We start from the raw sequence: 23288 nt of genomic DNA on the forward strand, positions 1-23288 counted from the left end.
AATACTTATGTAATCACCATCTCGGCCTGGTGGGTCATGACAGCCACGTCGCGCCGCACAGGGTTGATTCGAGGATGCACAAACTAGGATGGTTCCGTCAGTCGAGCGATTAGTATGGGAAGAAGAAGCCCACTTACTCCTTCATTGTACTCGTGCATGACCTCGGCTGCCAAAATGGCTCGGTCTTTCACCAGCGCCTCATACGCCTGCACGAGTGCACCTATCTCCACACCCACCATCACCATCAGCGCACACATCAGCACCCAGTTCGTACCATCAGTGCAGATCCACAGGAAGTGCGTGTGCAGGCGAATAGACGGCGAACAAGGTGCGCTCCAGCTCTCCCGGCGTCCATACCTCGAGTTGTTGGAATCTGCTCTGCCGGCGCGCCACGAGGCGGCGAAGACATCGACGGACTGGTAGAAGATATCCCCAACAAGAACCGCACCAGATATACGAACGCGCGCCACAAAATCAACATCATCGATCCAATCAACCCCAGGATCCGCTGCATAAACGTCGATCGCGGAACCGCCTCATCCTCCGTCACCGGTGGTTCTTGTTGCGGCGATGAAACAAAAGTCGTATGGGGAGATGACACGGGATCAGCCCTGGAACGCATATGGAGTCGGTATGTTCGCGTTTCCGTAAACAAGTGCATAACATTCAACGTGGATGCGATCAACAAGAGACACGTCGTCGGGATAGTCTGAGTAGACGTATCAGGGCTGTGAATTAATTAAAACCATTTACGTAACGGAGGCGTACCCAGTCGAACCAGCTCTGTTGGCTGCGTTCCCAGTAAAGGTCTTCCCAGCCTACATCCGACTCGGACGTGGCACGGATGCGAGCCACGCGCACACAAAGATGCAAGAAATGCATGGACAACCCAATGAGCCACCCGCTGGTCTTCGGGGCGGGCAAGGGTATGTTGTATGGAAAGAGCGAGACTTCAAACATGATTCGGGAGGGAATATCCTTCATACTGTGCACGCCACCATAGACAATAATCAGACAGGGTCGTTGGAATGCGGCAACTGAACACACCGCTCGACAAACCCTTTCTTGCGGACGACCCTCTTTGGAGTGGCTGCTGCCGTACCGATATTGCTCATCCGAGCTTTTCGTTTCCCATTGAAGGGAGTGCCATAGGGTGGAGGCCGTCTTGAGCGCGCCGCTTCCCAATCAAACGGAATGTTGGAGGATATGGATGGCGTGGTGGAGGGTGAGTTGACATACGACACACGGGTCCTCGGCGTCACCGGTGGCTGTATGCCGCTGCTCTGGGAACGGGGAGATGGCGAGTGGGGAGAGCCCGGAAGGCTCGCTGTATTGGCCTGAGCGAACCTTCGCAGGCTGTTGTTCATCGTACAATGCGAAAGACTGCAGGCAATCCAGCGTGACATGACTACATAGGGCACGCGTGTCACATGTTACGCGTCGGTCACGTGACAGTCACAGCTGACATCATAGTAACTACCCATCTCTCAAGTTCCCCACCCAGCGCCCTCACCCCGCCGACGTTTTCCACCCACAGTCTCAACCATATACTCGCAAAGCAGATGCCAAACGTCACTCCTGCAGCGACCTGGGGGTAGGTGTGGTGACCAAGCCAGACACGAGAGAGTACGATAAGCGTTGCCCATGGGATCATCACGAAGGGTGCATGCGTGGCCAGCAGTGGGTGTATTCGTGGATGAACAGGAAGATAAATGCTCGCGAGTGCAGCATACGTGGCGAAGAACGTGCAGGCGGAGGCATGCGTGCTTGGCATACTGAGTTCGTTGTGAGGAATTGCAGAATGAGGGACGGGATTGCTACATACCCGTATGACACTTTCCTCCCATTGACAGGCCTTTCCTGTCTGATCGCCTGTTTAGCGAGTTTCGCCGACAGGGCGCACGCGAGCGAGCCCGCTCCAAAGTATATAACCCCTGCCGAGCGTGTATGGAGGCACACCGTCGCTGCCAAGACGGTCACGATCACGGACGTCTAGATGGGAATGGTTGAGTGCACGATGGCCCAGCGAGATGCAGTCAAAACCGGCCTTGTCAAGGAACTTGAGCCATGGCGGCAGTCTTGCATTCGCTGGCATTGTGGTCGATTGAAACGCATGTGGTGCACGTGGTGTAACACGATCACGTGATTGTTTGCACAAAACAAAGAATGCCAAAAAAGGTAATGTTGAACAATTGAAAAAGTGTTCTCCCGTGGTTGTTCTTATTATTCCCCCCATTTTTTTTCTTCCCGTCTTATTACCCTACCTTCACCACGACGACGTCCCGAACACGAGCAACCTCTTCTATCTCGCCATCCCACTCCGTCAGCGTAAGAAACGTACCGACAGCAAGGATGGCCGTTCCTTCGTCTTCCCACCACGACCGTGATCGTGAGCGTGAGCGCGAGCGCGAACACCGTCACCGTTCTGAAAGACATCACCACCATCGCACCATCTCCTCAACCACTCTTCTCCTCGTTCTCTCCTTGGTCCTCGCCGTACTTGCCGTCATGCTTTCCCTCCCCGCGTCCTCAGGCGCGACAGGAGCACCGGGCAAGGACGAAGCCGCCACGGGGATCTGGGGTTACCTCAATCCCAAACGTTCCCAGATTCTTGTAACGCGCGAGCGTGACGTTGCCATGCGCGAAGCCGAAGTTGCCCGTCGTGAAGCAGAGCTTCTCGTCGGCGCACCGGGTGGCGTCCTTCCGAGTCAACAACAGTGTCCCCCATGCGCTACTCAAACCATCGTCGATATGCCTCCCGCCCAAACCATCATCAAGGAAGTCGTCAGGGAGCAGGAACTCGCTCCCCCCGGTTGGTGGAAAGAGGCCGGCGCTCGCGCCGAAGAGGTTCTTGATCGTGAACTCAAAGTTGCTGAACGTGAGCGCGAAATCACTCGTCGCGAGGAGAGTGTCAACCGGAGAGAACATGATGCCTCGCGGCGCGAAGCCTGGATCATGGAGCAGCTTGTGTACGTATCATCAGTCCATGGTTCCTCATACCCATTCTCATGGAACCCGGCAGTCTTATCAACAGTGACAATGCCGCGGTCGAGGAGGAAATTTACTATGAACAACCTGGGCCGAAGCGAAAACTCAAGGTACAACCGCCTACTCCAGCTCCGCGCCGTCCCGAGCTCTGAGACGAAGGAGGTTTTTTCATCCTCTTTTCATACCATACTGTATACAGTTCGTATCACCCTCCTTCGTCCGGGCTTGGGGGACAACGGTTTTTCTTCGTCCCCCTTGTCTTTCAGTGAAGTGGAGATCAGTTGGCGATTGGTTCCGTTTCCGGCAGTCGCGACGCGATCGACGTCCTCGCCACGTGACCCCTGCTCAAGGCAAACTATGATTTCATCTTTTCATTTTCCAAAATTTATTTCTCCTATATGGTCGCCAACTGGTCTTGCTCTTCATATACTCTGGAACTCGTCCACTGACTGCATTGTTTGCAGGAACTTCCCCCACTAGTTATCGCTGAAACCGAAACCAAAACCATCATTCAATACGAAACTCTTCCGCCGCAGACCGTCACCGTTCCACCACCTGCCAATACCCGTCGTGCCGCATTCCCAACCCCTGACGTCGTGTCATCTTCCTTCTCTACCGCCATCCCTCGCACCACCGCTATCACCATAGAGGAGGAAATCATAAAAGAACCCTTGAGGGCGGAGGAGATTGACGAGTACGAGGTTGAAGAATACGAAGATGACGATGGCCCTCGTGTTGCTGTCAAGCGCAAGCCTCGTCCGACCAGGAGACCCTCGTCCCGCGGTTGGTTGTGGTAAAGGATGCTTGGAGAATTATTTTTTTATATTTTGCACCGCTGGGCGTTTTCTTTTTTTTTTTTTTCATTTTCTCTTCCTTAAGGTTCCCCTTCTTGGATCCTTGTGCTCCCACTGCGATACTCCCCCCCTCTATGCGATGCGATGCGATACGATAACTAACGGCTGCACGGACTGCTTTGATACTTACGGATTGAGACGTTTCCTAACGATAAAATCGACTTTGTAGATTAGAATATCGCTAGCGCTACTGTCTACCTCTTGACCGTTGAATTTATGTATATATTGCGGCAGCATGGTGCAAATACGTTTGACTACCAGATCTCACGACTGGATCCACTTTGTGATACCTCTCCTCATGGCGTTGTCCCACGAGTCTCCTCTGCCTGTACAACCGTTGAACGTTAACCTTGTCCTTGTCGAAGCGATCACCATCAAGCCGTAGTCGGGTCCTCGCCATCATAGCATATCCAGAAGCCGATCTCAAAGTCCTGGCGGCAGCGGCAAGATGCCAAACGTAAGGTGTCGGGTAAGTCATGACGTTGCACGCTTTGCTTTTGCCGTCGCACCGAGTCCTTGCGCTCACTTTCTTACATACATACAATTCAGTACCACACCGACGACGGCGAGCCGAAACAAGGTGGCTGTCGAAAACGCTACACAGCTGGCGGTTGCCCTTTCGTCCACCCGGACTCTTCAGCGTGGGCTACTGCCGCTTTGGCGTCCAGTAAACCGGGTTCATCCAAGGGCGGCGGTGGTCGCAGTGCTGGTGGGCTGGGAAACGCTCAGGGGACAGGAAAGGGAGGGGGTAAGAGTGGAAGTGGATCTTTCTCTGGCATGCGCGAACCCTTGTGGGGTGCGGCTGCGTCACCGGGGTGGGGTAATCCTGAGGGTAGCAGTGGATGGGATACTGGAGGCGGGTGGGGTACTAGAAGCGGAAGTGGGTGGGGTGATGGAGGGGGAGGTAAGTGGGATACTGGGGGCGACTGGAAGATGGGTGATTCATCTGGCGGGGATGCGGTCAAGCAGTCATCTGGCAGCCCACCTAGGCAGGGATGGGCAGATACGGTTGGGTGGGACGCAGCCAAAAGCAGTAAACCTGGCGAGAGCGGGGACTCCTCGACAGCTTGGTGGAACTCCACAGACACGGGTGGTTGGGGCAAGCCTGGCCCCACCACTACCAAAATCAAGTCTAACGAAAGTGAAGGTGACCGACCTCCGAAGCAAGATGTCACTTCTACCAGAGCCAACGAGGCTCCTGTGTTCCATGGTACTATCTGGACGGACGACAATTCTAGCAATCAAAGCCCCACCTGGAGTAGTGGGCCCACAGGCAGTAACAACAGGAAGTCCAAGTTACCTCCACCCCTGGCAGATACGGACCCCGGTACAGCTCCTGCACGAAAAATCACGGGCACAAATCAAGTATCCCTAGGTGCCAAGATAAAGTGGAGTGCCAAAGTTCCCCCCCACGAAGATATAGACATGCAGGACTCAACTACTCCCCGCTGCGATCCCGAAACTTCGAACGTTCCACCGCCACCGCCACCACTCAATATTCAACCGCCCTATTCTGTTGTTGACGGGGATACCCCGTTGACTCCAGCTGCTCCGGGTTCAGCTCTACCACTAGCCCCACCTCGTCCGAAGAGAAAGCGCGAGGGGTGGGATGACAAGCGCGAAATGTTTAAGGAATACATCAAGTACTTCGGCTTCAATCGACTTGGAACATTCTCACTGACATCATGGTAGGACTTGGGAACGTGCAGTCAGGGCCAAGTTTCATCTCTCTGAGGCGGAACTAAACCGCGACCGTTGGTTCCGTACACGAAAGTCTCCATGCTATGCTCGCATCGGCGATGCCGGGATCAACATTCTGGAGTCGAAACGTGCCGAATTTGACAGGGAGTATTTTGGTCAGAGGGAAAAGCTATCTCTTGCTGTCAATGCGCTTGTGGACTACCAAGAGACTGTAATGTCTGATTTCGACCTCTCGCAACGGTATGATATCGGTGAGGAGACTGATAGGTTCATAGCCGAGTCCACCGCGTATGCGAGGCAGATCCGCACTCTAATCGAGGAGTTCAAGGATCGTGATGTTCCTATGCGCGATCCTAGCCCCTCAACGACAACCAACCTGCCCTCCACTGAGTGGGGAGCATTGCAGAACCGGGCGGAGGAAATGGAGGAGTCGCTCGAGCAGATAGAAGCCGAGTTGACGCTGAGTCGACCGATGGATATCAGAGATATAGTAGACAAGGTGCTCGACGCTAGGTTGTTCGAGCTGCGAGAAGCCCGCAAGCAAAACGTGCAAAAGATAGCAGCTCGAGTCCGTCCAGACATTGTCATACCCCCCGACTCTATCGAGAAAATGGAGAACTGTGCAGACCAATGGCGCGAGGTTGAAGGGAAGCTATCGAAGACAATCGAAGATATAAGTGGGCTTATTGTGGGGAATGCTCAATTTAAAAGCAGACTCGAGCAACTGGAGAACGAAAATGCCGAGCATCGGGAGGCTCTCACGAAGGTAAGCAGCTTCGGCAGGCCCTATTACCAGTCTCACGCTTTGTATAGCTGCAGGATAAGTATGCTGCAACTGAGGAGCTTCGGCGACAGAAAGAGAAGTTGCAAGAAGACTTGGATGAGCTCATGCACCAACCTCCGTTTGGTCCCTGTGCTCCTGTGGAAAGCACCTGCCAACATTTGATTGAAGAGCTGAAACCTGCGCTCAGTGCTCTCATCCAGAAATTTTACGAGCAAGAGATTGTGCCTACTGTTAGAACGATAGGCGAGGCTGTCATGAATGGGGTTTCCAATGGTCACCAGACGGAGCTCTTCAGGCCCCAGGAGCATTTGCACGTTTCTCCACAAGATTAACCATGCTCTCCATTGAATTTTGTAGTATTAGTTCTAGTCGCATATGTTACTGCATTCCTCCTAAATTACACTACACAAGCTTCGTGCATGACTTTGCTTCCGTGAATCGTCACACGATTACATGTCAAGACAGGCCATGAAGGAAAGGCGTTGCAACGTATGTCCTAATAACTTCGCGTCGGCGACGGGGAAAAGGAGCAGGAGTATTGATGGCCTCTAATTGAATGGCAGTTCTACGACGACGAAGGTCGTGCCAGGGTATACAAGGACGGCACGAAAGGCTGCCCGTGGCCGGCACCTGTATGCAACTTTGCACATCCGAATGAGCCAGCATGGAGAATTGCGAAGTCTTCCAAGCCGCCACGGAAAGACCTCGTGTTAGACGATGACGACGGGTTTTATTATGTTCTTATTGACAGCCGAAAACGTAGTTCATACGACGAGTCCGCGGTGCACCGCCGTGGTGACACTCGCGGCGGCCAATCGCCGACAAGCTCAAGGTCTGTCAGGAGGCCCATCGATGTGGAGATGTCAAGCAGCAGACGTCGTTCTCGTTCGCCCGTTCAGCCAACGTCGGCACGCGAAGCAGGACCACCACATCATCCCAGGCGGGAGTCTGCGGATCATAAGCGTTATACACCCCCTGGTAGCCCTCGAAGGACCAGGACGACGGAGAATGGCCGTCGACCAATACCCGACGCTGTTCGCAAAGGCTCGCCAGCAAGAACGCAGTCGGTAACTACGAAGATGGGTGTCCCTATGTCCTCTCGCACTTCTGTACCTCCCGAGCCTCCCCGACCTTACCCTTCACAACCACCGCCGCCAGCTCTTCCGCCTCTACCCACGGTACCTGCCTTCCTTTCTCAGCAATCGTCTTCTAGAGATGGTTTTTCATTGACACGAGGGATGAAGGGGTTGTCCCTGGACGAGCAGCGCAAGGTTTGGCATGAGAGAGTGGAGTACGTCTTGCAACCCCAACTACCCCTTTCTTTGGAGCTAACGCGTTTCCTCCAGTTTGATGTTCACCTCTATAACAGCGCGACGCGAGTATGCCAAAATAGAAAGCGATCTTGAGAGCATGCGACGGCTCAGTCAGTCGTCGTGCATAACTGGCCTGTCCGAGGAGGACAAATCACGCATCAACGAACAGAAGATAGCCCTCGAACGTGAATTGGAAAAGAAACGAAAGGAGGTCAACGATGTCATACAACATCTCATAGGGACCGAGTTCTGGCCTGCCCTCAAAACACCAGAATTACAGGGTCTTGAAAAGACATTGGCAGAGGTGAAAAAGCACGCCTCGGATGTGAAGAGTTCTCTGGAGGACCTGCAGTCGAGTTGCAGTGCATTGTTTAGCTCTCAAGCCACCCAGATAGGTCAAAATCCCGAGGAACCTGATGGTACGGAACGACCCAAAAAACGAAGGCGTTTATCAGAAGGGGAAGTCTCAGAAGATGATGCCTCTGGCGGTGTCGGTTACCGGCCGGCCGAGCTGGAAGAATTTCGTGACAAGTTGACTGGGCTAAGCCGTCAGATATCGGATCTAGAGAATCACATCAACCAACGCCATCAGGTCATGCATGACGAAATGGAACTGCGAATAAACGAGAGACTAGAGGAAGAAGGGTATTTCTCCGACGTGGAGGAGATACGGGTCCCCCAGGCCGACATCGAGGCTGTCGTGGATACGCACAACTCAGCGCTCGTGCAAAATATTCAGACCACCGGAGGTGAAGTCGGTCAGCTGGCGGAAGAAGTGGCAACTTTGATCAGTCAACGCCACGAGCTCGAGCAAAGATGCAAGCATATGGAAACGGAGAACGAAAACCTGAGAAATGCCATCGCGGAGGTATGAAAACGCATATCATATCTGCAAGATGACTAGGCGGTGACACTTGTTATTACTGCAGCTTACCGCGACATGCGATTCGGCAAACCCAGAAGCCATAAGCAAAGAAGTGGAGGCCCTGAATGCTGCCCTGCAAGCCTATATCTCACAAGTACCTCCCATTGAAAAGAGGCTGCCGGTGGAGTACATCATGGAGCTGCTGGATGGTGAGATAGTCAACCTCGTGAGGGAGCAGTTTATGCCTTTACTGGTCAACATCCGGCAAGAGTTGGTCGACAAAGCACAGGAGAACCATCAACGGACACTTTTCGCAAAAAATCGCACTGTCGATATGAATGGTTTGTCAGCCCGAAGCTGAGTCTCATGCGATGCCTGAGATTCGTAGGTATGCGAGCATTTATCGTAGTTTCATCCTTTGTCCATAGTATAGCTCCATGTGCGACACAATAATCAATCAAATTCCGAGTAATCTTGCCTAAATGCCGCTGTATAAGCCATAATGGTACTATACACCAATCTATGTTTCCCCCCAAAAAACATGTAAGCATCCGTGAAGAATGGTGACAACTGCAACAACTCACCCCCCACCAATGATCGACATTACACAAGCTGCTGGCTTGATTACTTCTGAATGTGTGAGGACAACCGGAAGAGCAAAGCCAGTGACGACGATAGTAGCCGTTATGAAACGTCCCAAGTCCACTGCGGCAGTGGACTCGTGCGCCGAGAACTCGTCTCCCCCACAGTGAGCAAACAAGGCGTTTGGAAGGGGTGCCAACACAAATGTAAGAGCTACCAGACGACTGAGATGCCACCCAGGAGGATAAGCAAAGAAGACAAAAACTTGCCTACTAAGAGGGGGAGCCAGTTGGCCCATAGGGCGCACGAGAGTATGATGAGTAGGAAACCGACAGCAAGCACAAAAGATAGCAAAATGACGGCTGTTGCGAACTTAGTTGTCGGAATTATCAGGTTCCAAAGAGAATAGGCGAACTTTTCAATCCTGCAGCCATCGTGCTCCGAGGCTACAAACTTGCAATGAGCTTAGATTTTCTACTGCGGGCTACTTTGCAGTCATCACAGGGCATGTGGATTACGTAAGGAAATTAATTGCAAAGGGTGGTTTGTTCAGCACTCGAAGCTTGCGTTCCATCTCAACCAGTCTTTGCAAAAAAAAAACAAGTATGATGAAGGCAAGCAAAATCTAGGCTACAATAAGAGTGACATGATATGTATATGATATACAACGACCATGCACTACAACCACCAAACTTGCAGTGAGGCATATAGATTACACATTGAAACTCCTAATAGATGAAATATTTGCGATAAATAGTGGACATACACACATCGTATAGCCTACGTCTAAGTTGCGATGCTACCTTATCCTTCTTGACCCCCGCGGACCAAGGATGTTAGTTGGTCGATCCGCCAAGGCTGCCAATGCCGGTAAGCCCGACTTTGCCACCACCGTTTTCACTGGTGGTGGTGGTATTGGGGGAGCTGCGACAGGCGATGCTACTGTCGGTAGGGACAACGTTACAGTAGTTGGGGTGGTGGCTGCTTTAGGCGCAGGCTCACCAGGCAGAGGTTCGTCTTTCACTGGTACGATCTGTTCCACCGTCTCCTCGACGACATTAGGAAGAGAGAATGTTTCAGAAACCGGGGTTGGATTGGAATTCGCTGTCGAGTGGCCCTGCCTCCAGGACTGCAGGAGAACATCACGACTCTTCGTCAACTCCCACTTGTCGACATATTCCCACACGCGCTTGCGCGGGGTCATCCCTGTAGGAACATCTTCTCGTGCCCCTTGATCGACCAGCGACCGCGTCATGTCTTGTAGAGTATTCAACTCGCCGGAGACCGCCTTATGGTAGAGTTCTGCAGAGTTTGATAGGTTTGCACCCTAGCAGCATTTCAGCAATGGCGAGGTCACGTATGGATATCGCTTACCTCTGAGACCACCCGCGCAACAAAATTATCCACATTTCTTGAGGTAGATGTGATCCCCCGTTGGACGTGTCGTAATTCACTCTGAACATCCGCCACCATCGTGTTCATGCTCTCTACGCGTGCCCGTTTCACTCGGTTATGGCGGTCGAGGCCACTATTCAATGAAGCCTGTAATGACTGCCCGTGTCGTTGTAGTTCACCTGAGTAGGTTGTCGTCGTGGTGGCGAGCGATGCTTGCATGGCAGAAAGACCATCTTTGAACGATGCTTGGGCGGAGCCCACGGACTGCCGAAGACGTTGAACTTTTGGCTTAACACTGGAAGGTGGATACTTACCTTCAATGCACCATCACGCGTCCTCTTGCACTTCCGCGGTTCTCCGTTGTAAGGAGGTGGACAGCTCTACGCCGCGAGTAGCAGCATCATTCATTAATCTTTCGTGTTTCTGGCCCAGATTGGTGACGGCCTCCTCCACTTTGGTGTTGCCTTTCGTGATGGAGCCAAATGCTTGCCGCAGTTCCAGATCGCGCGTAGCAACGAATTCTCCCAGTAGGCTAGAGACGCGTTGCACGAGCTCGTCTTTTGCCTTCTCAGATTTGACTTTTTCGGCTTCAAGGGTCTGTAGGAGCCTGGCGTTCTGTGCTTGTAGGTGAGCAATTTCAGCACGCGAGATTTCATCGACGAGGGATTTCGCTTGTAATGCAGAGTCTGCTTCCGCTTTTACGAAGGCAAGTGCCTCAGTCAGAATGGTATCCATTACAGAACCCATAGCTCTCAAAGCTTTTTCAACCTTCGGCTGAGATAAGCGCGATAACCGAGATGTGGGTTCAAACTCACCGCGGCGAAGTTACTTTGGTTTGCAGAGTACAGTTCCGTTGATAGTGCCTGTGAGCTCGTACGCAGGGAGTCTGACCAGGCCGCAAAAGAACTCTTTAGAGTCTCCTGCGAGTCCTTAACTGCGCTGTGCAGAATTCCCAATGCCTCCGCAGAGGCGTCATCCTTAGCATTTATTATGCGTAGGGAATCTTGGATGCGCTGTAACTGCTGATCGATGCGCTCGGAGTGACTCGTCAAGGTCTCGAGCTCCTTTGCATGATATGTTTTGGCTTCTGCTCGGAGGCTTTGGGTACTGTGGGCCGCCGCTTTGATAAACTCTTCCAATTTATCGGAGAGGGTCTGCACCTCCGCGGATATCGATTTTCCTTGGTGAGATACGACCTTAATATTGGAAGTGAATGTCTTCGTTTTCCGTTCTGCAGAACGATCAGTGAAGGAAAAGTGCATGAGAAAAAGACTGACGGAGTTTATCGAAGAGTGCACCGACATCCTCGATACACTCTGTGGCAACCTCTTTTAATCCGCACGCTACACCGTCCAGTTTACCTTCGTTAACCTGATAGGCTTGACGGACGATCATCTCCTCTTCCAACGCCCCCTTCACCTGTTTTAACTGTCCATCCTTCTGTTCAAGCTCGCCCTCTGTCTCCTTCAGTTTTTCCTTCGTCTCCTTGAGTTCACCGTCGCGTCTCATTAGTAGTGCCATGCTCTGCTCGAACTCCTCCCTCACGCTCCTCAACTGGCTTTCTAGAATGTCCACTTGCTTCTTCGCCGCTTCCATTTCTGTCTGACATTGCTCTTGTTCTACTGTCATCTGATTCCACCTCTCTTCTGAGAAGAAGATACCATTTTTTTCCCGCGCAGCCAGAACGTCTGCCTTGAGGCGTTCAATCTCAGCAACGTACTCTTTGAGGAGGGCGTTGCGTGTCATGCGTTGGTTAAGCTCGGGCTTGTTGCGGATGGACTTGGCACGGATAGCATAGTCCAAGGTAGAGAGCGTTTCCTCCATATTAGAACGTGCAGGGGAGATGGTAGCGATGATGCATGTCTTCGTGCGACCGCCGAGGGAGTCTTGTAAAAGGCGGGTGAGTTTAGACTCTCTGTTATATTTTTCCTAAGTCGTATCACCACTATGGCCGACTGGACAGCAACTCACCGATATGGAACATGAGGAGAACGATCAACGAGTGCATTGATAACGCGGCCGAGAGTTAGTAGGCTTTGATTGATCATGCCGGCCTCTCTCGCTCTCTTGTTTTCCGCACCGGATCGTGCAATGTTTTCCGACCCAGCAAGATCTACGAGGTTAAGTTTGCCGACCTTCAAGAGGTCATCACCGATATTAGATGTTTCTTTCGTATGGACTGTAATGGAGAACACGGAGTGTGACCGGCTGGAGTGATCGTTGAATTTCGTAGCGGCAATTTGTCGACGATGACTTCCTTTTGTAAGAAGAGCTAGTGCATCACGGGCATCCTTGACTGGTATTTCCTCCAACCCCTGGATGAAAACTCCTTTCTTACTGGCATCGTCAAAAATTCTGAGGCCCCCTTGGTTGTCAACTGGGCCCCCTTTCCCCATGGGTTGTGTGGATCCAGCCGGGGGAAGCATCTCATTTGCAAGGAGATCCCTGAGTTCTTCATTGTAAAGTTCTACGAACGATACTTTGACACTGTAGTCCGCGGTGGAGGTTTCCAGACGGTGAAAGAGGCGAAACAGAACCCTGGGTATCATCCCTGCTTGAGCGGAGGGGTTGCCCATGGGAGTAGGGACCAGATCGCCCTGCATAGTATACCTAGACAGGAATCAGGTGTGAAGCTACACAGATCGTCACGGACTTACGTCTTTCCGGTGCCGGTTTGGCCATATGCAAATAGGGTACAGTTGTATCCCCTAATCACTTCCTCAAGGAGGGGGCTAACGACCTCGTGATAAATCATAGCCTGGTCTGCCTCTGGCCCGAATACTAGGTCAAAAGGGTACGTGCGAGTAGGTGGCAATGTTACGATGCCCAAGCTGGATACGGGAGTAGAGGTCTCAATCGTAATCTCGTCACTCTTGGCGCCATTTGAGCTGACAATGATGGGTGAATTCTCTTGAATCTCGCGTTCGGACCGCCTGCGGCACCGGATGACTACCTGGATGTTGGTTTCTCCGTCGGCGTGTTGCGATCTGGTGGACTTGGACGGTGGCACGGGTGCTTCGGCCTGGGTTTCGGGATGTTCTGATGAAGTTGGTGAGAGTGGATTTGTGGTGGCTCGTTGTTGTCTGGAGCTTGCTGGCGGTTGGAGGGTCGGTTTTGACCTTAAACTTGGGAGGCGACGAGAGGCCATCGCTGTCGCTGTCCTAGGTCTCGGCCAACGCGACTGCTCCACTCCGCTAGTAAACTTACAGACGCGTCTTGATCACGTGCATCCGTGGGAAAAGCATACGGTTGGCACATGGCTATCAGGACTCTCGTCCTGGCATCATGGGGAAACGCAAGAAGTCGTCCAGAAAGCCAGCGGCGGCCAGTGCTGCACGGAGACGGCAGCCGTTGGGTGTGTTCAGTCATGTCAGCCTCACCCCTGCACTCACTTCCTCTGCCAGACACAACATTCACATGTTTATTCTGTAATCACGACACGTCTGTGACAGTTAGAATCGACAGGAAGGCGGGAATAGCCCAGCTGGTCTGCAGAGTGTGCGATCAGAGGTATCAAAGTAAAGTTAATCGTACGTGGTTGTTTCTGCTCGTGCGACAGTTTTTGGTACCGAGATTTATCTGCGCAGACCTTACCGAACCAGTCGACATTTATTCGGAGTGGATAGATGCTGCTGATGCAGCACAAAAAGAGAGCCAGGGCCACCGAAGACTAACTGCTTCCTCGAGTAGGCCCGCCCCTGCTGCGCCGCCTTCCATCGATAGCGACGAAGATTGATCCGATGATAGAGGTCAATTGTAATCCCCGACACCCTTCCGTTGTATAACAGAGTCCATCAGTCGTCTAATATCACGTTGAAATCCCAGTGTTTTGTAGTTACTGCGTGAGACCACTCAGCCGATCGCCCGAATAGGCAGCCCGGCTGCCTTGTCGGAACCCTTTGACCGCGGCACTCATTTACTCAAAGAAATCACCACTCCACCACTACACTTTGAACACAGCGTTGTAACTGTCCTTTTATATACCTGCGTGCTGGCCACAACACGCTCTTTGGCTCTCTTTCCTACGCAGATCGTCCAGCATGGCCTCTTCCACTAACATCAAGGTCGTTTGTCGGTACGATCCAGGCATCAAGCGCGCCGTGGTCCATCCGTAGCTCACTCCTTCGCAATTTCGAACAGATTTCGGCCGCCCAATGCTCTTGAACTGAGAGAAGGCGGCGAGATCATCGTGGCTTTTGATGACAACCTTCAAACCGTGATGATGCGGAATGCGCAATCTGTCTCAGGTCCAGAGAAAGATGGATTTACGTTTGATAGGGTGTTTCCGATGGGTACGAAACAACACGAAGTTTTTGACTACGGTGTCAAGGAGTGAGTTTACAACGTTGCTACGCGACTTCTGAGAGCCGTTGACGCGTTCCTCCTCTCTATAGTATCGTCAAAGGTGAGACCTCTTCCATGTCCGTAGCGTGGGGCCATCTCCAACACCGCATTCCTGCTCCATCTTCGCTATGGATGACTAACCAACCATCTAGATGTTCTCGATGGTTACAACGGCACCGTTTTCGCATACGGCCAAACTGGCAGTGGGAAGACCTTCACGATGATGGAAAGTTGCAATCATGTGCTCTTTGTTTAATTCTCATGGACATCGACATTCAGGGCGCAGATATAGACTCGGAGGAGTTGAAAGGAATTATACCCCGCATCACGGAACAAATATTCCAGTCTATCGTGGAGTCGGATGCTCACCTAGAGTACATGGTCAAAGTTTCCTATATGGAAATCTATCTCGAACGTATTCGTGATTTGCTGGCTCGTAAGTTGCAGTGCATTTATCCCTATATTGTCGACCACTCATCAGCTTCCTAGCCCAAAATGACAACTTGCAAGTTCACGAGGAGAAGTCCCGCGGTGTGTATGTCAAGAACTTATCCGACTACTATGTCAGTAGTGCGCGTGAAGTGTACGAGATCATGCGCCAGGGAGCGGCAGCCCGCGTAGTCACCTCGACCAGTGAGCGCCGGACATGATCGTATCATGTGGTTACTGACGAAGTACGCTTCCAGACATGAATGCTGAGAGTTCACGATCACATTCCATTTTTCTAATCACGATTCAGCAGCGGAATACGGAAACGGGCGCGCAGAAATCAGGAAACCTCTATCTCGTCGATCTTGCTGGGTCCGAAAAGGTTGGTAAGACAGGTGCCTCGGGTCAAACATTAGAAGAAGCGAAGAAGATCAACAAATCGCTTTCTGCGCTCGGTATGGTGATTAACGCGCTCACGGACCCCAAGGTATGCGCTCATATGGGACCATACCCCCTGAGTACCCCTGCACAGTGCGTTGCGCGCTCACCTATGGTCACTCTCAGACAAAACATATTCCTTACCGGGACTCAAAGCTTACTCGCATATTGCAAGAGTCTTTGGGTGGCAATTCGCGAACGACTCTTATTATTAACTGCTCTCCCTCGTTATACAATGAAGCGGAGACTTTGTCTACCCTACGCTTTGGTATCCGTGCGAAATCGATAAAGAACACAGCGCGTGTCAACCAAGAACTTTCTCCGTTGGAGCTCAAGGGACTCTTGTCCAAGGCACAGCTCGCGAACACCCGGCATCTGGCATACATACAGACACTGGAAGCGGAAGCTTGGTATTTGGCGCTCTGGTGGGCACGTCGAGCAAAGCGAGTGGGCGACACCGGACAAGCCGATCAGCACTTCCGTATCGTCCAAGAGGCCCGCATCTGCACCGTCGACTGCCAGAAGCCAGACTCCTGTTAACCCCGTGTTGGAGGGTCTCCGATCTGAGATTGATAGCAGGCCGCAAACACCTACGGTCATCGGCCTCGAGAAGGACGAACGGGAGGAATTCCTTCGACGAGAGAACGAACTCAGTGACCAGTTGGCCGAGAAAGAGAGCTCACTTGCTGCCGCTGAGAAGCTTGTCAAAGAGCTGAAGGAAGAGCTTGCGTTCCTCAGAGAGCAAGAGGTTTCTTTGTCGAAGGTTGGTGCTGTGTTTATGTGAGGAAGCCATCGCTCACTGACGTCGACCGTTCCCAGGAAAATAAATCTATGTCCACCCAACTCAACGAGCTTCGTTTACAAGTGGAACGCCTTGACTATGACAACAAAGAGAGCATCATTACGATTGACATCCTCCGGGAACAGAACCAAGATGCCAAAAGTGAACTCGACGAGCTTAAGAAAATCATTACCGAGCTGCGTAGTGCTCAAAAGGATGCCTCGGCAGAGGACAAGGAGAAACGCAAGCAGGAGAAAATGGCGCTCATGATGGCTAAATTTGATGCTGTAGGTTACCTCAAGTATCTCACAGCTCACACCTCTTCTCAACCCCCATACAGCAAGGCGCATTCTCGGAGAAAGATGAACAACTTCGCCAGCTTCTTTCTAAGTTGGATTCCGTGGATTCCGAAGTAACACTTTCTTCACTTACCGTAGACGACGTCGTAGCTGCTAGACGGCAATTGAGCGAGGCGCAGTCGACAGTGCGGGAGACTTTGGATCGTCTGAGACAGAGCCAGGAGGAAAATGAGATGGTGACACGCCGCCGTGATGAACTTGAGAGCCGCCTAACCACCCTTGAGGCTGAATATGAAGAGCTTCTTGGTGCGTCCCAGAACTTCTTGCAGAGTATATCCTTACGTCATTTCCCCGATAGAGAAAACCATTCAAGATGAGGAAACCAGTAACGCAGGCATCGCGCAGTCGATGGCAGAGCTGAAGGTATGTTAATATGCGAAGCCCGATGTTACAACCACTTAAGAGGTCGCTTCTTGAAGAATAAGCTAGAGGCACAATACTCAGCTCGACGTGAAGCGAGTATTGCCGAAGCATCGGATCTTAAACAGCAGCTTGAACTAAAGAGTAATGAGATTCGCTCGTTGAATGCTACGATTGAGAGCATGAAGAACGTGAACGAGGAGCTCAAAGTACGGCATTAGAACTTTCTTCACGTTCACCCACGTCTTACTTGTTTACGCCCAGCGTGCCTTTGCCGTTACGTCCGCTGGAATCGAGGGTGGTAAGAGCTTGGCCGAGAGCGCTCAGGACCTCGAGCGTACGCGCAAAGCCATCAATGTACAGCTGGCCGAGTTTGAGGCCGTCAAGAAATCCCTTATGCGGGATCTCTCTAATCGCTGTGAGAAGGTTCGTATAGCTGCTTGCCAGTGCTGGCCATATATTATACCCAACCTTATGACAGGTCGTGGAACTGGAGATTCAGTTGGACGAGCTAAGAGAGCAATACAACAACGTCATTAGGAACAGCAACAGCAAAGCTCAACAGAAGAAAATGGCATTTTTGGAGCGCAATCTAGAACAGCTGACGTTAGTTCAGAAACAGGTGAGCTTACCAGCACACGTACCTCATATTGGGCGCGCAGGTGTTTTAATCGGTGTTATAGCTGGTGGACCAGAACTCGGCGTTGAAAAAGGAAGCTGGCATAGCTGAACGTAAATTGATGGCACGGAATGAGCGCATCCAGAACTTGGAAGCACTCCTGCAGGATGCTGATCGTCGATTGGCCATTCAAAATCAGAAGTTTGAAGCACAGCTCCAATCGGTGAAAGAGCGGCTTGAGCAAGCACGTGGTAAGGATGGAACCTCTTTGCATAAAGTTGGGTAGTTCATCGTCCCGTACTTGTAGCGCAAAAGGCGTCAAGTGGCCCTGCATTGAGTTTCGGTCGGATTGCCAAGCCACTCCGAGGAGGAGGAGGCTCTGCTGTGGCAGCTGGTGCCCCCGGCGGATCTGCGCCGGCCTGCAGCAAGCGGAAGCAATATGTCATCAGCCAATCCATTAGCCAGACTTCAGAATGAGGAAGGAGGGTGAGTGATTGTGTTCATCATCGACAGTGTTAAGTGATTGATGGCGATGCTTTATCTAGGGGTGGTAAGTCCTCTTGTCGCGCCCTAGTACTTTCTGTTGTGCTTAAATATCGAGTACAGCGAAACGTGCATCGTGGTTCTTTAACTCTCGAAATAACTAGACAGCAAGCCTTGTGCTCATTGTTTTCAGTATTCCACCGCTATCATCATCACCTTTAATGCAATGACACTTCAAGGAGGATGGAGAGAGCGATCAAGATAAGCGCAGGACCCTATACACAACTTACTAATCTGGGGCTAGGATGACCAAGGAGCCTGATCGCTGAGCCTGAGCCAGTCTGATGGATAGACGGAACCTTGTGTATGTGTCACAATAGACTCGTCGAACGTTGATAAATACGGAGCCTGAGCCTTAGCCACCCTCCATACTTAATATTACAATCTCAGGTCTGGAGCGTAGATACTACTTGCAGGTACCACGGGCGGAACCGACAAGGAGATTTTACTTTAGATAAGCAGGACTTATCACTGAACAGCGACATCTCGATCAACCCATCACTGATGTAGGACTTAGAGGAAGAAAACCAAGCCAAACCCCAAGTGACGAATATTAACTTAATAGAGGACCCTCAGATCTAGCCAACCGTCATCCGAAAAATGCAGCAAGACCCGAAAAATTTCCCCGGGAATAGGCGAGCAAAAACGGGGACCTGTGATGGCTGTGTATTCTGTATCTAATCGAGTGCCATCGGGAAAAAAAAGTGCAGGAACAGGCTATGGTGCTTGCCGTGCACATACAGCTTCATTGCCCCGCGACCCCTCCGGACACTGCAAATCGGCCCCGGATCACCATTGCAGGCCCGAAAAAACTGCTTTTTTTTTAACCTGCTCACTAATATCTGGTCATTCTCCGTCGCTCCTCTTGATCTGCCAAGGGGGCCCTTCCACAGGGCAAAGTCAGAGTGTCATCGCCGAGCGGAATCAATATAGCTGCGCGGAACCAAATTTGTCGATTTAGCGATTGAATACTCCGTTCCATAACAAATAATACACCGAGCGGCTTTGCTTTCTGGTTTTTCTCTTTGCATAAGCTGTGCGCGTCAACGTTCCCTGCGTGCGCGTCGCCTTTTCTTTTTTTCTTCTTCTCTTTATCCGAGTGCCAGTGGAGGGTGCTCTATCTGGAGCCTCCTTAGTTTCTAGTATCACATCCTTGGTGAGTCACGTTTAATGGCCTGTAGCCCATTATTTACGCGTCCCGGTCTGCATCGTGTTCCGTTACGATAATCCTATGCGCTCGACGCGTCTTTACCCCTTCCCCGTGCCGATAGCTCCACCCGCACACTCGGTTGAACCCCTTGGCTAATCCGTGTTCGCCTTTGACGGTTAATACGTTTGCAAGGCCACCCCTTGAAATTATAATTTTACCTTTTTTCTTCTCTCACTCTGTAAGTTGCTTTCCGCTTCTCTTCCCTTGTTCCATCATCCGCTTCCTCAGTGTCAAACGGTTGGTTAATAGTCTCTTGCAATGGCACGTCACCCTGAAGACACGTCCCGCAAGCCTTCTGGCTCATCAACTCGCTCGTCGGGACAGTCCCCTTCCGCCTCGCCGAGTAACGTACGTAGTCATTCTCATCAATGCATTCTGGCATCTAATTCTACTGGGCGATGTAGCCGCAGAGGAATTTGACACCGACATCTGCAGGTAACATGTTTGGAGTTGGGATGGGAGGTGGTCCTGGTCTCAAGGGCCTCGGTGCAGGCTGGCAGGTCAGTACTCTCTCGGCGGTTTCGCACTAATAGTTGACGTCAATGTCATCAACCATGTTGTCAGGTCTGGGGCTCCGGCACTCCGGGTCCGAAGAGGAACGCGTCGATTTCTTCCGCGGCAAGCGTGGGCGACTTGTCTCCGTCTCAGACAGAGAACGGCTACCGAAGCAACATCGGAGAGTCGTGGAGTGCACCTCGGGCATCCAGTGGGACTTGGGACGAGTTGAGTGGCAGCCCGCAGAAGAAGGATTTTTCGCAGCTGGTAATATGGTCTCGCCGAGTTTGTCTGTCTTGGGAATTGAAGCAAGCCACAGGATTCCAATCCGGCTCTGCCACTTCGTCACACCCGCCAGAGACAAGCTGGAGTTGCTCACCCGGTCGGATTATCGGGACCAAGGATGGTACGTGCAATTTTGGCATTCTCGCTGCTAACTCTGATGTTGATGTCTTTCTAAGGACGATCGCGGTCCGGCCAAAACCGGCCAATACTCGCCGCAGAGGTTCGATCACAGCATTGGCAAAGACGGTAGGTACTCGTCCTCTCATCCTGTGCCAGGTGCCTACGGGTCTTCGCGTTTTCCTGGTCAAAATGGGGGTTTCGACTCTGTTCAAGTGTCGTCTATTGTCGAGAACGACCTTGCTCTTGGACTTCGGGGAATGGCGGTCGAGGACGAGCAAGTGAACAACCAGTACCGTCAGCAACCCCCTGCGAATGTGCCACATCCTGCTTCTGCCGTCCCCCAGGTACGGCCGCCCCCGCAGATTGTTCAAGGACGTGCGCCATATCCTGGATACCCACAAGCAGATTACCCATCATTCTATACCAGTGGCACTGTGCGCGACCCCTATATGGAGTATGGATATGGATACAGTGCTCCACCAGATCCTACACTCTATCCCTCCTCTGCTGGCGCGAACAATACGTCACCCCCGAGTATATATCCGTCTGTCTCTTCGCAGACCCTCCACCCCCCAGCCTCAGGTGCTCAGCAGCAATCAGGCGTGTACTTTGATTATTCTGGCACAGCTAGGTCTCCTTCCCAATTCTACTACCCCCCACATCAAGCCATGATGTATGCGACTATGCCGTCACTTTCGCCCTTACCCACACCTCAGCTCAGTGCTGCGGTGCCGACTGGCATCCCGGATAAGAAGCAGGTGGGTCTTTATCTCGAGCTTCTCATTTATCTACTCACCGTGAGGTTAGTATGGGTTACACCAACAGGTGAGCCAAAAAAACACTCACGAAATTACCGGTTATTCAGTTTCCATTTCACAGGCATACGCAGCTGCTGTAGACTACAGCTCCCAGCTTCCCTTTATGCTTCACAATGGTGCTATGTACGGCCACGCCGGCCTGAGTGCCCATGGTATGCCATTTTACCACCAGAATATGCGTCCTGGACGTCGCCACGATAATATTGAGGCGACGCTTGCTTTGCGTAGTCCCCTGCTGGACGAATTTAGAGCGAACAAGACACGTAAGTGGGAGCTCAGGGTAGGTCTATTCGCTTCTCATGGCTGACAACTTACGAAACCGGTACTTAGGATATTTTTGGTTACGTGGTCGAATTCAGCGGTGACCAACATGGTTCGCGGTTCATACAACAAAAGTTGGAGACCGCAACGTCCGAGGAGAAGCAAACCGTTTTTGATGAAATTGTCCCTCACAATGTCCTGCAGCTCATCCAGGATGTCTTTGGAAACTATGTATGTGGCAGCCAGGTCGCGCGGGGGGGGGAGTCTGCTTCAACTATACGCATTTTCAGGTCATTCAAAAACTGTTTGAGCATGGAACACAAGTGCAGAAGACTATACTGGCCAATACGATGGAAGGTCACATTCTGGCGTTATCCCTTCAAATGTACGGTTGCCGTGTCGTTCAAAAGGCAAGTGCTACCTTACGCATTAGTAGTGCCCACCTGACGACAGCAAATCCAAATCCAGGCTGTCGAGTTCATTTTGCCAGAGCAACAAGGGGCCTTCGTGAAAGAACTCGATCCGCACGTGCTCAAGTGCGTCAAGGACGCGAATGGCAATCATGTGAGATTTAATAATTGTTGAAACGAGGCCAGCTTAACGTGCGCCCTCCGACGTATAGGTCATCCAAAAATTGATCGAACGCGTTGCTCCTGATCGACTGAACTTTGTCAATTCATTCCGTGGAAACATTTACGACCTCTCTACTCATCCGTATGGATGTCGCGTACTCCAGCGATGCTTTGAGCACCTACCAGAGGACCAAACTAGGCCATTGATGGACGAGTTGCACAAGTACATGATCAATCTGATGCAAGACCAGTTTGGCGTACGTTCTGTTATATACAAGTGCCATGGAATACTGAATGCTAAAATGCAAACTAGAATTATGTTGTTCAATTCGTACTCGAACAAGGTAAACTGCATGATCGCGGCCAGGTTATCGCCAAGCTACGTGGGCAAATGTTGAACATGGCACGCCATAAGTTTGCGTCGAATGTTTGTGAGAAGGCTCTTGTAACTGCATCACCTGAGGAGAGGCGCGCTTTGGTCGAGGAGATCATGACACCGAAGGCCGACGGTGTTACTCCCATTGTGTCCATGATGAAGGATCAGTTTGCAAGTAAGTCTGCTTTCCGTACTCCCTTCGCTGTGATTGTAATAATATTTCAGACTACGTTTTGCAACGGGCCTTGACCGTTGCCGACAGCGATCAAAAGGAGCTACTGGTAGCCAAGATTCGCCCCCAGCTCGTCAGCATGCGCCGGTATTCTAGTGCCTACAGTAAACATCTGACTTCTAGTGAGTGAACCTCCTCTCAGCGAGGTCGTATAAGTGTTAACTCACCTTTGCAGTTGAAAGGCTGCTAGAGCGCACAGTCAGTGCATCCAAGCTATTCGACAAGCCGACTGATTTTCCATCGTTATCTCAAACGCCATCTAACTAATACTAATTACCATTTCGCGACTTTCTGTGCACGACATTGCTTTTTTTTTTTTCACTCAATCCATTCGCGCTCTTTCACTTCTGCTCGCATCGCTATGATATACTCGCATCATTTCTCTTTCATCCCTCTGCAATCACGTCACTGCCCGTACATGAACATTGGTAATGCATGCCACCTCTCTTTTAGTTGGATACTGCATTTCAGTTCTTTGACAATATTGGAGCCGTTAGTTCTTCCTGCCACTACCATCTTATTGTGAACATCTCAGTTTCTTTGTGAACTGTCTGTTGCTTCGTG

The 23288-nt window shown here is 51.5% G+C and overlaps 10 protein-coding genes across 10 annotated transcripts; 7 read left to right on the forward strand and 3 right to left on the reverse strand.

Annotated features, from left to right (window-relative positions):
- Positions 1–5: 5 nt before the first annotated feature.
- On the reverse strand, positions 6–2095 carry F5J12DRAFT_888935 (uncharacterized protein; the record flags this gene model as incomplete). Its single annotated transcript, XM_051747294.1, has 9 exons — positions 6–83; positions 138–206; positions 275–709; positions 769–985; positions 1048–1283; positions 1348–1408; positions 1467–1775; positions 1826–1934; positions 1987–2095. The coding sequence occupies 9 exons, from the start codon at positions 2093–2095 to the stop codon at positions 6–8; spliced, it is 1623 nt and encodes a 540-aa protein (XP_051603452.1).
- A 257-nt stretch (positions 2096–2352) lies between these two features.
- On the forward strand, positions 2353–3785 carry F5J12DRAFT_903383 (uncharacterized protein; the record flags this gene model as incomplete). Its single annotated transcript, XM_051748397.1, has 3 exons — positions 2353–2969; positions 3023–3098; positions 3453–3785. The coding sequence occupies 3 exons, from the start codon at positions 2353–2355 to the stop codon at positions 3783–3785; spliced, it is 1026 nt and encodes a 341-aa protein (XP_051603453.1).
- A 940-nt stretch (positions 3786–4725) lies between these two features.
- On the forward strand, positions 4726–6757 carry F5J12DRAFT_805261 (uncharacterized protein). The gene is made up of 3 exons (XM_051744528.1): positions 4726–5485; positions 5535–6309; positions 6357–6757. Exons 1-3 carry the CDS (start codon positions 4776–4778, stop codon positions 6657–6659), a joined length of 1788 nt encoding a protein of 595 aa, XP_051603454.1. The 5' UTR covers positions 4726–4775; the 3' UTR covers positions 6660–6757.
- F5J12DRAFT_378389 (uncharacterized protein) lies at positions 6755–9059 on the forward strand. Its single transcript, XM_051739120.1, has 3 exons — positions 6755–7618; positions 7674–8508; positions 8570–9059. The coding sequence occupies exons 1-3, from the start codon at positions 7188–7190 to the stop codon at positions 8864–8866; spliced, it is 1563 nt and encodes a 520-aa protein (XP_051603455.1). The 5' UTR covers positions 6755–7187; the 3' UTR covers positions 8867–9059.
- F5J12DRAFT_903384 (vacuolar protein sorting 55 protein) lies at positions 8959–9521 on the reverse strand (the record flags this gene model as incomplete). Its single annotated transcript, XM_051748398.1, has 4 exons — positions 8959–9025; positions 9090–9300; positions 9357–9449; positions 9503–9521. The coding sequence occupies 4 exons, from the start codon at positions 9519–9521 to the stop codon at positions 8959–8961; spliced, it is 390 nt and encodes a 129-aa protein (XP_051603456.1).
- Positions 9522–9818: 297 nt separating this feature from the next.
- On the reverse strand, positions 9819–13654 carry F5J12DRAFT_805272 (P-loop containing nucleoside triphosphate hydrolase protein). Its single transcript, XM_051744529.1, has 9 exons — positions 13140–13654; positions 12454–13092; positions 11760–12397; positions 11298–11713; positions 10867–11250; positions 10797–10826; positions 10462–10746; positions 10090–10414; positions 9819–10029 (listed from the first exon to the last, which is right to left on the reverse strand). Exons 1-9 carry the CDS (start codon positions 13628–13630, stop codon positions 9887–9889), a joined length of 3351 nt encoding a protein of 1116 aa, XP_051603457.1. The 5' UTR covers positions 13631–13654; the 3' UTR covers positions 9819–9886.
- Positions 13655–13769: 115 nt separating this feature from the next.
- On the forward strand, positions 13770–14335 carry F5J12DRAFT_805273 (Elf1-domain-containing protein). Its single transcript, XM_051744530.1, has 2 exons — positions 13770–14012; positions 14070–14335. The coding sequence occupies exons 1-2, from the start codon at positions 13850–13852 to the stop codon at positions 14216–14218; spliced, it is 312 nt and encodes a 103-aa protein (XP_051603458.1). The 5' UTR covers positions 13770–13849; the 3' UTR covers positions 14219–14335.
- Positions 14336–14391: 56 nt separating this feature from the next.
- Positions 14392–18853, forward strand: F5J12DRAFT_805277 (P-loop containing nucleoside triphosphate hydrolase protein). Its single transcript, XM_051744531.1, has 19 exons — positions 14392–14553; positions 14598–14804; positions 14979–15067; positions 15106–15262; positions 15316–15459; positions 15513–15742; positions 15820–16103; positions 16138–16456; positions 16513–16761; positions 16815–17079; positions 17132–17196; positions 17253–17402; positions 17458–17619; positions 17675–17815; positions 17877–18063; positions 18120–18206; positions 18238–18298; positions 18414–18527; positions 18586–18853. Exons 1-18 carry the CDS (start codon positions 14523–14525, stop codon positions 18457–18459), a joined length of 2874 nt encoding a protein of 957 aa, XP_051603459.1. The 5' UTR covers positions 14392–14522; the 3' UTR covers positions 18460–18527; positions 18586–18853.
- Positions 18854–20005: 1152 nt separating this feature from the next.
- On the forward strand, positions 20006–21199 carry F5J12DRAFT_681053 (uncharacterized protein; the record flags this gene model as incomplete). Its single annotated transcript, XM_051740250.1, has 4 exons — positions 20006–20065; positions 20130–20327; positions 20374–20466; positions 20522–21199. Coding segments are annotated over 4 exons (1029 nt in total), but the record flags the coding sequence as incomplete, so codon positions are not given.
- A 259-nt stretch (positions 21200–21458) lies between these two features.
- Positions 21459–22854, forward strand: F5J12DRAFT_903387 (armadillo-type protein; the record flags this gene model as incomplete). Its single annotated transcript, XM_051748399.1, has 7 exons — positions 21459–21563; positions 21614–21775; positions 21835–21954; positions 22013–22108; positions 22167–22373; positions 22430–22667; positions 22718–22854. The coding sequence occupies 7 exons, from the start codon at positions 21459–21461 to the stop codon at positions 22852–22854; spliced, it is 1065 nt and encodes a 354-aa protein (XP_051603461.1).
- Between the last annotated feature and the right edge of the window lie 434 nt (positions 22855–23288).

This window comes from Pisolithus orientalis (genome assembly GCF_024613125.1).
Source record: "Pisolithus orientalis strain OTSU chromosome Unknown F5J12scaffold_4, whole genome shotgun sequence".
NCBI classification, from domain to species: Eukaryota; Fungi; Basidiomycota; class Agaricomycetes; order Boletales; family Pisolithaceae; genus Pisolithus; species Pisolithus orientalis.